This window comes from Lampris incognitus, chromosome 12 (genome assembly GCF_029633865.1).
Source record: "Lampris incognitus isolate fLamInc1 chromosome 12, fLamInc1.hap2, whole genome shotgun sequence".
Classification (NCBI taxonomy): domain Eukaryota; kingdom Metazoa; phylum Chordata; class Actinopteri; order Lampriformes; family Lampridae; genus Lampris; species Lampris incognitus.
In genome coordinates, this window is record NC_079222.1 from 20,641,367 (window position 1) to 20,657,634 (window position 16,268).

General features: G+C 43.9%; 1 protein-coding gene across 3 annotated transcripts; it reads right to left on the reverse strand.

Annotated features, from left to right (window-relative positions):
* Positions 1 to 527: 527 nt before the first annotated feature.
* lhx3 (LIM homeobox 3) lies at positions 528 to 15,782 on the reverse strand. 3 transcript variants are annotated; one of them, XM_056291012.1, is made up of 6 exons: positions 15,713 to 15,782; positions 9,386 to 9,557; positions 8,701 to 8,903; positions 4,779 to 4,930; positions 1,458 to 1,629; positions 528 to 961 (listed from the first exon to the last, which is right to left on the reverse strand). In XM_056291012.1, the coding sequence occupies exons 1-6, from the start codon at positions 15,780 to 15,782 to the stop codon at positions 528 to 530; spliced, it is 1,203 nt and encodes a 400-aa protein (XP_056146987.1). The 3 variants fall into 3 exon arrangements, with proteins under 3 accessions (XP_056146987.1, XP_056146985.1, XP_056146984.1); XM_056291010.1 differs by having other exon boundaries at positions 9,386 to 9,555; positions 15,699 to 15,782; XM_056291009.1 differs by lacking the exon at positions 15,713 to 15,782 and adding an exon at positions 12,600 to 12,696.
* Positions 15,783 to 16,268: the final 486 nt, after the last annotated feature.

Here is a 16,268-nt window from a genome sequence, read left to right on the forward strand (position 1 = left end):
ACTCCACACTTTGATCCAATATTTGCATATGAAAACATTGAAAGCAAAGAGCTGTGTGAAGGGATGACAAATGGGAGATGGGGAGTCTTTCGAAATCCGACTGGTGGAAGTCTGAATTCTCTAAGTCACTGTGGTCTCAACGTAGTCCTGAAACAGCTACGTCTGAAAACTGAACATCTGGGAGGCGGTTGTAGTTGGATCTGTCAGCAGCAGAACCATCCAGAACAGGTTTACGGACAAGTCTCACTGGCGGGCGACTCTCCGTAGACCACATGCTTCTCTCTAGTGAAGGAAATGCATCAATGTTCTCTTCTTTCAGCCACTTGTCCTTCCAACCTTTCCACAAATATAAAATGAACCTGATAATCAGATACAACAGGGAAATGCAAGGAGAGCAATACAGCAATCGTCCAACCTATTCTTTTACACACTCGCTTCCCAGATTGCCTATTTATTTTTTTCCTTTTTTCCTAAGACCCAACAGAAGACACAAAAGGAAACAGCTCCAATTTCCTGTAGTTGACCGATCAAAACTGCCCATGGTCTACATCATCCAACCAGGAAGCAGGACTAGCTGGGAAGTCTGGGTAGCCCCCACTGCTCCCAGTGGAGAGGTCCGAGCTGGGGCCATTGGCTCCCCCCATGGAGACTCTCATGGCAGGAGTAATCCCAGGACCACTGCCCTGCGTCATGATGGAGAGGCCAGAATCAGGGTAGACCAGGCTGGAAATGAGAGGCTGGTGCCGTGGCAGCGCCTGCAGAGATCCCGGGGACTGAGGAAGGCCATAGGGGCTGTTGGAGCGGATGTCATGAAACTGGTCTTGAGAGGAGAGGACGCTGTGCTCCAGTGGGAAGGGGCCATGGCTGTTTGACCCCTGGCGGCCCCCAATAGCTGGAGAGGACTCATTAAGCCCACTATAGAGGCCATTGGTGTGGCCAAGCTCTGACACAGGTGGTTCATCTGCACAGAGACAGAGAGAAAAACAGGATTTGTCATGTTGGGTTGCAATATATCTGAATATGCACTTCTCACCCGGACAAAGTTTCTGTTTAGATACTGAAGAAAAAGAAAAGGGGAAAAAATTAAGAAAAACGGATGTCCTGGTCTGACGTAGGTCCTTTAAGTCCAGATCTTTGGTAATTAAAGTGAACACTTGGTTGGCAGTACAAAAATGACAGCATATATTTTCTGCATTATTATGTCTGTGATTATTGATTGATATATTTTAAACATTGGGTTTTATTGTCATATTGACATGTTAGCACCCTGCCTTACATCTTAGATAGCAGTTTGACTAAACTGGCTCATTGGGGAATCCAATAGTTTAATAGTATGCCCATCTAAATGCCTGTCTCGGTGGGAAATGCAGTGCTTCCTGCCTGGGCCATGTCTAGTCTGAGTGAGACATGTGTTAAACTGGTCATTTAGTACTGATTGGGGTTTTGCAGGTACCTACCTGTAAAAGAGACCTCAGCATCACTGTCCATGCCCTCCTCCTGGATGCTGTCCTTGTCTGATTTGGAGCCGCCTCGTGACCTCTTCATGTTTCTAAAGTACTGTCCCCACCGTTGTCTTCCAGCGTCTTTCTTTAGCCTCTTCTCTTTAGCACGCCTGTTCTGAAACCACACCTACACAGCAAATGAAAAGAAAGGAAAAGAAAGACTTTTTTTTCATTGCATACACTGCCTTAATGAAACTACTTTGGACCAGATTATATATTTAAGTTGAATATTTTTGCCACATTATTTTTTGTGTATTAATTACCTAAAATGATAACAAGCAGAAAACAACATAATACTGAAAGAGGTTAAAATTATTTTGTTTTTGTTTTGTTTTGTTTTGTTTTGTTTTGTTTTATTTTGTTTTGATGAGCAAACTTCAGTCTCTTCTTGTAGGCCCAGTTGTCAACAGCTGTATAGGGCTTTCACGTGCCCCAATGGGAAATTAAGAAAAGAATCATTGTATATAGTGGTCTTTCCTAAATTCATGTGTCGAGTAGCATACAGTGCTGCTTGAAAGTATGTGAACCCCTTGAGCAGTTTAGATTTTTCTGTTGTTTTACCATGACTTTCTTATTCTATCATCACCAGTTTTTATGTATGAAATGTCAGATATATGTTTATCAGTTGCAGGTACTTGTTTAGTGGGACTTGTTTAAGTAGCCCAAAAACTACATGAAACATGGAATTAGGGTATGTGCAAAAGTAAGTGAACCCCCAGCTGCATTGGTTAAGTCAAGCAGGTAACAGACTCGGGTGAAACACATTTGGGTGCTTAATTAATCATTTAAGCAGACCAATGAAATGAGACATCCTTGGGAAAGGGTTTGGCCTGCACTAATTAAAAGAGAGAGGAAACCAACCAAACCACTGTGGTCCCATACAAATCAACAATGCCAAGAGCAAAGGAGATATCCGAGGACATGAAGAAGAGGGTAGTGATAGCCCATCAGTCTGGGGAGGGATATAAGACCATCTCCAAGAGATTCCAGCTCCATCCATCCACTGTAAGACAAATAATTTACAAATGGACGGCCGTCAACATGACAGCAACTCTGCCTAGAAGTGGACGCCCATTAAAACTATCACCCAGAAGCACCAGAAAAATAATAAATCAGGTAAAGGCCAACCCACACATCACCTCTAGAGAGTTGCAGACCTCTCTGATAGTATCTGGGACAAATGTGCATGCGTCTACAATCAGACGAAAATTGAATAGCCATTACATTCATGGGAGGGTTGCTAGAAGGAAGCCTCTGCTCTCAAAAAAGAACAAAGCTGCCCGTTTCAACTTTGCCAGAGAGCACTTGGACAAACCAGAGACCTTCTGGAAGTCCATTCTCTGGACAGACGAGTCCAAAATAGAAATATTTGGTCACAATCAAAACCAACATGTTTGGAGAAAAGCCAACACTGCATATGAAGAAAAGAACCTCCTCCCAACAGTGAAGCATGGTGGTGGAAATGTGAAGGTCTGGGGCTGCTTTTCTGCTTCTGGACCTGGACGAGTCCATATTATCCCAGGAACCATGAATTCTCCGGCATATCAACAAATTCTTGACCAGAATCTCCTGCCATCAGTCAGGGAGTTGAAGCTGGGATGAAAATGGATTATGCAACAAGACAATGACCCAAAGCATTCCAGCAAAACTACAAAGGAATGGCTTCAGAGAAAGAGGATTCGTACTCTGGATTGGCCCAGTCAAAGTCCGGACCTTAATCCAATTGAAATGTTGTGGTGAGACCTGAAGAAGTTGGCACATACCAGATGTCCCTCCAACCTCTCTCAACTGGCTGAGTTCTGCAAGGAGGAGTGGGCAAAAATCCCCATAAGCAGATGCGAGAGACTGGTTAGTGGTTACAGAATACGTTTGGTTGAAGTAATGGCTGCAAAAGGAGGAGCCACAGGCTACTAATACAAGGGTTCACATACTTTTGCACATGTTAAATTTTCAGTTTTTGTGAAATAAACTACCTTTGTTGAATTAAATAATGAAAATATATCGCTTTTTGTGTGTGTGTCCATTATTTGGAAGGTGTGCTTTACAAATTGGGATTTGGATGTATGTGTAATAAGCTTATTTTAATGTTTTTTTACAAAAACAGTGACCATGTCTGGAGGGTTCATAAACTTTCAAGCAGCACTGTATATTGTAGGCCAACAATTAAAAATGTTACATAAAATACATTTTCTGAGTCTGTCCCGAAAAAAATAAAATAAAATCCTTACACACGACAAAGACGTGCTTCCCCCTTGATGCATTGCCCGTGCTTTTAAACATTAAAACCAAATTAATTTCTCAAGGAGTGTCCAGAGACCGGTTCACATCTTATCTAACCTAAGTGGCGACTAGAAGAGCGGGAGGAAGCACTAATGCTGGGACCCGCGCGCGCCCCGAGCCAAATTTATCACGCACCTAATTAACTCCGCGACAGCCACAAGTTGTCCTTAACCCCGGGATCAGACAGGTTACTTCCTGTAACCCCGCTGTACAGGCACCGGCTTCAATTACTCACTCTCTTTGTGGCTGCTCTTGATGCGAGTCGTAAATATATATATTTTGTTTTTTGGAAAATAAAAAGAAACTTAACAATATGCACCCGCCATGCACGCTAGCGAACCATCCAGAGGGGTCCTGTGTGAATTGTTGCACGGTGAATCGCGTAGGCACTTCCTTGGTTATTATCCTAATTTGCATTTGAATGTATTCCAGCTCACTCACAAGCAAACGCGGACACGCACGCGCACACTCACATGCACGCTTGCGTGCACAGACACGCGCACGCACGCACCGTTTTGCATGTTTCCTAATGACATGCCGCCCCAGGTGAACCCTTCACCCCTTCCCCTTCCCTGCATAATGAGCAGCGTTTTAGCGGCTCGAGTCTCTACTTTTGTCCTTGCAAATAAAACAATATATATGGCCGCCACGTGGTAGCCCCCGGCGAGCCTCCTGCGCGCGCGCGCACAATACAGGACGGAGCCCCTCTCAGCATTGTTAACGAGCGTGCACTTACACCGTTCTGACTTTCAAGTAGGGACTTCATCTTACTTCCTCCACCCCCACCCCCCCAACCCCCCTACCTCAGCCCAGCCGACCCACTAACCTCTCCCTCTCCAACCCCCGTCCGCCCACTCTCACACGCGCGCGCTTCCGCTTACGCAAGACAGCCCACTTCAGGAGCAATGTCCTACTGATGGTGCTGAAGTCGGGACAGTATATACCGTAATGCTCTGTAATGGCGAGTAATGCGCAGTACATGAATTAATACAGTACCTGCACGACCCGCATGTCCAGCCCCGTCTCCGACGACAGCTGCTCCCTGACGTGGCGAGCGGGCTTGGGGGAGTTGTTGTACGCATTCTTTAGGGTCTCCAGCTGTTTGGCCGTGATGGTGGTGCGTGGTCTTTTTGCAGTCGAGTCCGCCTCTGGAAGGACAATGGAAAAGACAAGGTATGAGACACTCACTGTGGAAATAAGGACTATGCGCTGGAATACTTTCCCCCATTGGACATTCGCTTTTTTTCTTTCTTTTTGGACTCAGCGTCGGCCTGCATCTGCATGCCCACTCTCTGAACTCGAGGTGATCAGATTGACATATTTTTGGGGGAATGTATGAGCACACGATTTTGGATCATTTTAATTGTTTATGATTCCCCCCCCCCTCATATGCAGAGACCAATATGCATGTCCCCCGTGTTGTGTGTTTAACTGCATCCTGCATGGGCCAGTGGAGCAAACAGACTGGACCATCACCCAAATGGATGCTGCCCAAGTAATTGCGACCTCTAATTAGCAAAATAAACGTGTGTGTTTTTCGTGAAAACTCGTGTTAACTCGCTGCGTAAATCAGCGCTTAGTGTGGGGCAGTAAATTCAAACAAACAGATGGGGCAGATAAAACTTCCCCGGCGCCCAGTCTGTCCTATATATCCCTGCAGAGCCTGCAGGGATTTCCATAAGATTGATAACGAGTTAATTGTCTTTTTGCTGAAATGACTAGGCCTATGTAACGTGACGAGAAGTGCCGGGTCTGTTGGGTCTGCAGCTTGGAGAAGCAGGGGCTGTGGATCTTCAAACGGGACTATAAACTCTCGTAACTCCAACGAAATAAGAGAAGCTGGTTTCTGTCGACAGGCCCAGCCCAACATGAAGTTTGGCCAACTAAAGAAGTGTCGACACGTTGCTGTAATCTACAAAAACGAAGTTTCTTTACATTTTATTTTGTATTTTACAAAGGCAGACCGACGGAATTAAAGCCCTTCCTGTTAGTTGTTTAAACGAACCCGTCTAACGGGAACAAGTCCCTGATCCAACCACGCTGATCTGCAAGGTAACACCTGCAGACCAGTGGCGAGCACTGAAACAACTGATGAAGCGTAAATCCTCCTACACCAGCTGCATTAAGGAAAGCATTTCTTACAGGTCGTTAGCTGATAGCCTCCTCTTATAGCATCCTCATATAGCATCCTCCTATAGCATCCTCGCATCCTCTCATAGCATGCTCTCATAGCATCCTCATATAGCATCCTCCTATAGCACCCTCTTATAGCATCATCCTATAGCATCCTCTCATAGCATCCTCTCATATCATCCTCATATAGCATCCTCTCATAGCATCCTCGCATCCTCTCATAGCATGCTCCTATAGCATCCTCTTATATCATCCTCTTATAGCATCCTCTTATAGCATCCTCTTGGTTCGCCGTTGTAAACGGAACCTTGTGCGTCACGTGACGCCGTCTGTGCTGTAAAGCCCGTGTCTTACCTCTGCAGCACAGCCAGAGAGGCGCGTGTTGCAGCTGCGCGGTAGCGAGCACCTTTACAAAAGCCCCACCCCCACCCTCTGACCCCCTTCTCTGGCATATTGGTGAAGGTTCTGTTTTAATGATGCACAAACGGAACTTGTCTTAAATTCAGGGTGACGAGAGAAACTGAGGACAAAACTCAGCGAGGCATACATACAATGCACGACAAGGACAGTAGAGCAGGATTGGAGGAAAAAAGAAAAAAAAGAAGTGAAGCAGAACGATTCATGACAGCATGATAGAAATACTAATATGACGTTCAACATCGTTAAGGTACAATGATCAGCTGCAACACCGTTCATGGCTAGGATGCAAGTCTTCAGGATTTACACTTTAACTTGTATTCTTGTGTTTTTAAGCGATCTATTGCGATCTATATGTGTGTGTGTGTGTGTGTGTGCGTGTGTGTGTGCGTGTGTGTGTGTGTGTGAGTGTGTATATATATATATATATATATATATATATATATACATCAACTTTGTTAAACGAAACACTCGATGGTAGGGAAAGTGCTTAACAAATAAGGAGCGAAATAATCCAGTGAGTCAAGTAAATTATTTATGAGACAGTGCAAACCTGTTTCATGCCATAAACAAGCATCAGCAGGCAATAAAAAATAATTTTACACACATATATATATATATATTAAATGTAGCACATGAATTCCCTGCACCTTCTAAGTTGAACCTGTCCTTATGAACAAAATGTAAAACAAGGAAAAAACCCTACTCTGTCCATATTAATTGGTTGGCAGTTGACATTACAATCATTGCCTCCGGTGTATGAATATTGGACAAATTTCTATTTTACAGACATTTTTATTTTCCCGAATCATTCTACAGCTACCAAATGTTAACGGTGTGCACAATCCTGCTACGGTGGGACAACACTGAAACCATTCTGGCACCAAGTCTTCGGTAGCGGAATACCGATTTAAACTCAGATCAGAGAGACGCTCTTACAAATTATTTTTAGAACTCAGAGCTGAAGGTAAACCATTGTTTCCCTATCCTAAACATTGTGGGTGCATGTATAGTTGTTTGTGCGCGCGCGTGTGCGCATGCCGTTGATACTATGCTATAGCTTTGTATTAGCCTGTACAAAGACAAGCATTTCACTTTGCTTGCTAAATACCCAGTTTAAAACAATATCCAATAGTCAGCTACCAACATTGTGTCTCTGTCCTGCTTAGCAGCGAATCAAACGAACAGGGGCAACATGTTGTCTATATGAGTCATATGCCAACTAGACAATGTCTTCGTGGAGACAAGATTGTTGTTGCAAGAAGCCATCAGCTCTGTTGTACAGTTTTTGCATTTTTTTAACGATATGAATGCATAAAACCATTTTATGTAAAATTATAGATAACCAATGTGTTCATACGCAACTTGATGTATGAAAGCTCGTCTTTAAACATGCACCCACTCACAAACAAATGGTTACCTACACACACACACGCTTGCCTGCGGGGAAGAGTTTTATATGAACGTTTTGTCTGCGAGATATTGTTGGAAAATGAATAGAAGGTTCCGTCCAAACTGAAACGGTTAGCCCGTTTAGAGCCATGCATAATGCAGCTTCAGCAACGAAGCAGTTAGCAGAGCAGAGCTCAGAGCTTATAGACGCCCCTGATTGTCGAATCAAATTCACGGGTTGGCGCGTTCAACTGCAAGCCAACTTTCCATGCAAATACTTTTTTCCTCTTGCAACTACCCCTTTAGCAATCCAGTGAACACCAAGGCACTGCATCGGCCATGTTATCTGGGAAATACTGAACAATTTCTGCACTTGGAAACAGCGAACTTCGCCCTCTCTGATGCTATGAAGCCTCTGCGTGAAGTGTGTTCAAGACAGCGGGTGAGCCATGATTAACATACATGTAATGCGTTAATATCTCAACTGGGTGGATATCTTGACAGAATATAGAGTTTAAAAACTGCGGCGGTCAAAATGACCGTCCACGGTCGTTCTAGTAGATTTTAAGTTCCGGTCGTTGATTGGGACTGTTTCCATATTTATTTTCAGTCTTTTTTTTCTTTTTTTTTACTTTTCACGTTTTATCGGCCTTATTGCGTTTAGCAATATGTGTTTCCTGTTTCGTTTTTCAGGTAATATCTTCACTTTTTCAATTTTGCTACTCATGTTCGACCGTGTCTCTCTGAAGTTTAAATTGTTTAAAATATTATTGTAGTTGTTAACATGTTAATTGTGGTGTCAGTCGTTTCCTAACAGACATACTAACATACGCTATGCATTAAAATCTCAATTGGATATTTATCTTGACAGAATAGAGTTTAAAAACCGGCGGTCATTTTGACCGCCCATGGTCGTTTTAGGTAGGCGTGAAATCCCGGTCATTGTCGTGTTAATGTGGTGCACTGGACCGCCTACCTCTCTGCTTGGCCGTCTCGTAGTCAGCCTTGCACACCAGCCTGCTATCCTCCATCAGGTAGTACTCGTCCCCCGTTGCCAGCTGCCTTTTGCACACAATGCAGGCGAAACAGTGCAGGTGGTAGACGAAGTCCTGCGCTCTCCTCACCACCTGTGTGGGCGGGATTCCCTGCTGACACGCGGCGCATTTGGTCCCAAATCTCCTTTTGGAAATAAAAAGGTAACCATCAATAAATTATAACAAAGTCTTCACAACCCACTGTGTTCACAGGCTGTGGCAACAAATAATCTATCTATCTATCTATCTATCTATCTATCTATCTATCTATCTATCTATCTATCTATCTATCTATCTATCTATCTATCTATCTATCTATCTATCTATCTATCTATCTATCTATCTATCTATCTATCTATCTATCTATCTATCTATCTATCTATCTATCTATCTATCTATCTATCTATCTATCTATCTATCTATCTATCTATCTATCTATCTATCTATCTATCTATCTATCTATCTATCTATCTATCTATCCATCTATCTAGTCGGGGAATTCCTCTTGTGGTTTTCACCCACGTGCGTATTCTCAGAGGAAGAAGAAAACAAATACGCCAATCAAATGGCTTTCCAAAATGCACGTAAAGTAGCAGATAGGTATTTGCGTCCCCCCCCCCTACTCACTTAAAAAAGTCCTCTTTGCAGTAGACGCTGTCGCCTCGGCTGAAGCACTTGTCCGCCAGCGGAGCCTGGCAGTCGTTGCATTTCAGGCACTTGCTGTGCCAGTGGCGATCCAGCACTTTGAGGATGAAGCGGTCAACGATGTGTTGATTGCAGCCCGCGCACACAGGGATCTCTGAGGGGGACATGAGACCGGGGGGGGGGGGCAATGTAACACGTTAGAGTTGACGCGTGTGACACATCCCGTAATGAACAGGGAAGCAATAAAAATGCAGACCAGGTGCTAGACCTGCTAAATACAGCATGCGCTCACATCCACTCGCAAAACTTGCTATTCTGAGTTCAGGCTGTGAAGTTGTTGATAATGAACTCTTCCTGAAACGACTCATTATCTTCTCGAGGTAGAAATTATCCCGTGATGTGAAACAGAGAGACACTTTGCAGGAGATAACTCAATTTAAAACCATCATAAATGTCCGTCTTTTATATTGATATTTGTACATAAGATACATTTATAACTACTTGTAGGTAACATTGTAAATGTGTGTGTGTGTGTGTGTGTGTGTGTGTGTGTGTAAACGTGTCTTGCTTATAAGTAGTTATTCTAGACAATGCTCCGGTTTATGTATATCTAGTGAGCAAAACGAAGTGCAAAGGGGACGAGGGCGTTATTGTGAGTGTGCTAGCGTGCAACTCCGATAACATCTGCTCATATTTCATTAAATAAAACAACCTCTTGAAAAACCATTTTTTACGTAATGTTTCATAGATAGTGATTAGAAAGTGGATTCCCACTGCAAAAAATGGCAACAAAATAATGTTTCTTTAGCTTTCCTGCGCTCCAATACCTGCCCACCACCACTGCCAGATCATCATCATTATCATCATCATCATCGTCATCATCATCATCACAAGAGTGTTCTAGTAAAATGCATTTTACAAATAGCGTCACGAGCTCAGAGGTGATCACTGAAGGCTAATTTTCCACATTTCAGCATCAGTTATGGAACCAGAAATGCTCACATTTGTACCAAACATAATACGGCCTTTAATGCAGCCTCCAGAGTGCTCTCATCAAGAGCCACTGTCAGATAAAATATAGGCTATAAAAGTAATCAGCGGACGTTGAAACCATTAAGTATTACAGTGTCCTTATACTACATTAACAAATTGCAGAGCACTACTTCAACAATATGTCTTAGTCTCTCCTCTCTTCCACCTCCCTGCATGTCTCCATTCTTCTTCGTCCTCCCGGTTATGTAAATGTCCGTGTACGGGTGTTTTCGGCCTTGCTATAGCAGAAACACGGTACACCAGCAGAGCATGAGCCCCCAGTCCAGACTCACACCCCCAACTCTAGCGTTTTAGTTTGTTTCGACTTGACATCCCTTCACCGGATGAGGGTTCATCAACAAAACACAGCACCATCGACACCAGTTGCAGAAGGGACACAACACTTCAGCCATTATGGCGTTTTACCATGTGCACAATTCAACATGAAGCCCTTAAATATAACGGTGTGTGTTTGTATTAATGCAATATGTATTTCATGTAGCAGAACTAATTGGTGCCAACATATGTACCTTTTAACTTGTACCTTTTATATTAAATCCCATCTGTGAAGTGTACGAGACTGGGCATGTGGCTCGTTTGAATGCCAAATTTGTTATAATGTACGCAGAAATAAAAACAAACAAACAAACAAACAAACAAACAAACAAAATACCCCCCCACACACACACAACTCACAAAAAAGGATGTGTTGTCGAGATGTCACTGTAAGTAAAACGTTAAAGGCAATAAATAAATAAATAAAAATAATTTTAAAAAATTATGTATACACACACACACATACATACATATATACATAAACATATATGCATATACACATATACACACACACACACACACACACACACACACACACACATATATATATATATATATATATATATATATATAATCGATGACGACACAGTTCTTGCATTATTTCATCAAATTAAGAAAGAAGTCTTGCCCTACATTACGATATAAAAGCCTAATTAGCCGTGCACTGTCCCATAAGGAGCATTTGACCCAACGTTTACGTCGGTGTGGTTGTTGTAGCAGCGCTTTGCTGATGTGCATCATTACGCGTATGCGCGTCGCCGCTGTGCTTTCCATCCCAGCGCAGCAGCGTGTTGTCAGAGGGGCCGGGTTGCTGTTGCCCGGCTGTGGGCGACATGAAACATTCATGCGGGGTATTTTCTGGCACCGCAGGAGCCACCGGACAGGTGTAGCCGAGGCATCATTAATTCATTGGCTCCTGTCAAGCTGGGAAAACAGCGGCCCAGCCTCGCTCCTCCATCCGAGGTGTCCAAGCAATTTGCTCACGTTTACTTGGAAGATATGGTTTTAAAAATGACGGACGCCTGGGTCGAGGTCGGCTGCGTCCTCCCGCGAGTCCACGGGGTCCATCCAGCTTTGATAGAGGAGCAAAAGCAGAGCCCGTCCACCAGACGTCCATCCTCCTCCAACATCTGATACGCAGCAGCGTGCGCGACACGCGGGTGGGGGAATGGTGGTGTAAATGTGCCGAGGGGGCAACTAGAAGCCAGGTTTACCACAGCGAGCACGTGAAGGCTGCTTTGCTGTGAACTATGTAGCACAGCAACGCATCATTTCTTAAAAAATAAAATAAAATAAAATACAATAAAATAGAACTACACGTCCTCTTCTTTGATCCAGTACTTCAGGTGTACGACAGGTATATTTAGGGATATGTTACAGGTATATTTTACAGTCTGTCAGGAGATAAACCACATTAGTGCAAAAAAAACAAAACAAAAAACAAAAAAAAAACGAAAAAAACGAAAAAAACAAAAAACGAAAAAAACAAAAAAAACTAAACTACTTTATCAAAAATTGTTCAATGGTACCCTGAATCAAATTTTACACCATCATTATTGAGACATGGTAAACAACATAAAACAAAATAAATAAATTGTAACGTTATGATTGTAATTTCAACAATCTTGTACACACTGCGTTGGTAATCAAGCAATCAGTGGTTTAATAACGACAACTCGTCTACAAATACTCCATTTGTAGGTGGGCTAAGAGCCCCACTGTTTGTTTATTTTTATCATTATCCTTATCAAAATTACCCGCGGTCATTATTTACATCGCTTGTCAGAAACAAAGAGTGACACATTCAGCGGCAGTTCGGTTGAAATACCTCCCCGTGACTCCTCGCTGTGCGCCAGCAGAGCCAAGAGCGCGTCCGTGTCACTCGCTGTTCCCTGTGGGGAGCTCCGCTCGCCGTGCCCATCCATGGCTCATGGTTTCCGCTTATACTGAGGGAACTAGCTTATATTCATTTATTAGTATTATTGATCTATACGGACTCATATAGCTAAACAAGACGCGGGTTTGGTGAGGTCGTCCAGGCGGTGGAGTTTGCGGTATGTGTGCAGGGATGAAGGCTGTGCAGCGTTGCGCGGCGCAGCCGCTGGCGGCTGTGAGATTATAACGTCACCTACGCCAAGCTGCAACCGGGGAAGTGTGGGAGAGTACCGTGTCCTACCCGGAAGAAGAATAAATCCGAGGTGAAAAGAAAAAGAAAAACAAACAAACAGATTTTCTTCTGTGGCACGCGTGGGATATTTAGTATAGGCCTGAGTCAACTTGGGGAATGGGACGTCCTTATGCATTTGGCACATTATTTGCGTACCCCCCCCCCCCCCCATACGTACTCTTCTAGGCCATGTGGCCGTTTGAGTCCTGGAGAGGCCATTTTCACTTGTGTTCAATAGGCAATCCGTTATAACCCGTCACTATATAATACATGTACCCGTTAGTTTCTCGTTATGTGGGATGACGTTCTTTTGTTCCGTTTTTTTTAATACATGGATCTCACTGCGCCTCGTGCAGGTTGGTCGATTAACAAGGATGCTCGTGCTGTTCACGTGCCAGGGCACTTTTATAGTATGGCCCGATTCAGGGCCCAGCCTCTGTTATCTGCACTCTTTCTATATACAAAACGACATTTTCACCACAACATCCAAGAAACATCACGATCGATCCGTGCCACGTGTGAATACATAAAAAAACCCTTCGATTGGGTTGTAAAATTGTGAACAAATATTAACCCGTACAGGTGTTCACTTTTATAACAACATCTTGATCTTTGCTTATTTTTATTTGTCTTTTTTTTTCTTGTGCCAGTGCCTTTTTGAAGTGAATTAGATAGTTGGTGCTGGTGACTAAATGACAGCTTTTGTTGCTGGATGTGTTACTTATTTATCACATTTTATCAACACAATAACAGAGAAATGATCGAGTATGTTGAATAGAAAGCTTTTTTTGTGTGTGTAGCTGTGTGTTTTTAAAAGTGAGCTATATTTAGCGAACGGAGAAAATAGGCCCATCTATTCGCGTATGTTTTTCTACCAGATGTGATCAGAATTCACCACATTAATACACACTAATGCGGTCATTAGTGTTTACACAACTTGTCATCTCTCTCTCTCTCTCTCCTCTCTCTCTCTCTCTCTCTCTCTCTCTCTCTCTCTCTCTCTCACACACACACACACACGCGCACACACACACACAACACACACACACACTTCATAGCACGCGTGCTGACCTCCCAAAGACAAGTGTTTATTTAGGAGAGAGATCGGCTGTTCGATAACATGTTGATCGGGCCACCACCCCGATGAATTTTATTGACACTGATCTGAGGCACAAAAGAGAGCCTGGGGAAATCATGGGGTAGTGCCACGTCTGCCTAGACCTCTGATGAATCTGAAATCAATGCGCCGTTCGCCTGTATTTCGGCGTATGAAAGACATTTTGGTAAGAGGTGTGGTGTTCCTGGATGCCCACTCTTACTTTTCAGCTTTATAATACTTTTATGTCTTATCGATCGCCCACTTTTGAAGGGTTGAGCGCGACGTTAATGTGACAACGAGGCGATAAAATGGCCATCAAAGCAATGGTCGGATGGACGAAGCAAGCAACTATGATAAAGTAAATTACTGCCATCTAATTGAGATGGAAAAACACATATTTTCTTGAATTCTTCATTGTTGAGTGAGTTGGAAAATCATATCAAGGACATGAGCCACTTCCTGTTTGTAAAATCCGGCTGCGGACAGCCGTACACGGCCAAAACTACACAAATGTATAAAGAAACATGAAATTTAACGCGAAACAAATTCGTGGATATATGGGACAGCTTTGCATCCCAAATGTCCATATTCCTACCCTATCCCTAACGAAGATACATTAAAAAAATATTGATATCAAGAAGAAAGTTGCCTCATTAACTTCCCCAACTTCGTTTAAATGCATTTCAGCTCTTTTGTTGCGCCGAACAGCCGCGGACACACACTGAGGGCCGCACCATTACTGCCCAGAGGGACCTCAGGTGTCTCACCTGTCGAGGGGCATGTGACACCTGTTGAGCCTGTCACGCCGACCCGGGCCGGGAGCAGCTTCACGCGTTACAATGTTACAACGTTACATTACAATGTTACAATGTTACAATGCTACAATTTCATTTAGCGGACGCTTTGATCCGCAGCGACGCGCATCTGAGAGTCAATACAACACAAGCAAGGATCTAGTCAGGAGACGACAACGCCAGCAAGTGTCAAAAAAAACCCCAACTAGGTTCAAATCCGATAGGTGTACGTGCCGTGTACGTGCCGCCATGTAGAGTAAGGGCGCTTCGGTGGAGTCGGTACACAGCACGCGTCTAACATCTGCTCTCCCACAACGCACGCTCATTACGTATTCCTAACGTCTCCTGCACTGAGCGCAGGAGTGATAAAAGCCTCGAAGTCAATTTCAGGACAATAAGCACACATCCATCCGCTGATGCTGGACTCACGAACACCCCCGTCTTCTACTGCATTTTTAACCGTCTATATTTGGGCCTCTATCGCAGAGCTTATTTTTGAAAGAATACCCATATAGGTAAACGCCAAAGTATGCTTAAGATTTAACTTTATATAACACCTCATAATTTCAAGATAAATTCTGCTCTGTATTTTTGTTGCCTGCGGTACCGTCAGTGTGAAAACAATGCCCGTCCATGTTAAACCTGGTAAATGTCAGCGCGTGAAACCGGGAGCCCTTCCCGTTGGGCTGGTTGGTTGTATCGTACTCCGTTTCACGCCAAAGCGTGGGGCCATTAACGGACCTCATAAAAAAGCGTTAATTGAACAGGATTACACCTGCAGTATTCTCGCGCTCAATTAACAGGCAAAGCTGAAATATGTATAAGCAAGCTTTGTCACGCAGTGTACTCACAGCCACGCCACTGGACTGAGCTCTTCTTACCTTGACTGGGATTGTATCGGGAGAAATTTCCGGGATTTTGACAACTGGACCCCGGGTGTTCAAGCAACATGGTAAGGATGTCCCGAGCTCTCTGAAATCAGCAACGAAGAAGAAAAAAAGAAGAAAAAAACAGTGCAAAAGAAGTCGCGCGATTTGCCGTTAAAAAAAAAAGCCAAAAAAAAAAAGTGAGTTTACCAATGAAACCAGAAATCGAACTCGCAGCCTCCGAGAGACGGTATCCTGGGGAGGAAGACACGACAGTGTTGCGGGGCTTTCAAGCGCAGCGTGAGGACGGACACCTGTCGACGCGTCTGCGTGTGTGTCGGCCACCGAGCAGGGGAACGTGCGACTGCCGCAAGTTGCCGTTTGATTCCGTGCGGGTCTGCTGGAGGTAACGAAGAAGAAAAAGGGGGCGGGTGGAAGCGGGATAACGTCTGACCATCACCCGAGTCAGCTGACCTTACGAGGCTAAGCTGTAGTTGGACTTAGCATAACAAAAGTAGCCGCTCGGGACCGAGATGCCTGGCGGTGGCGCGCGGCGAGGCTTGCCTCTGTC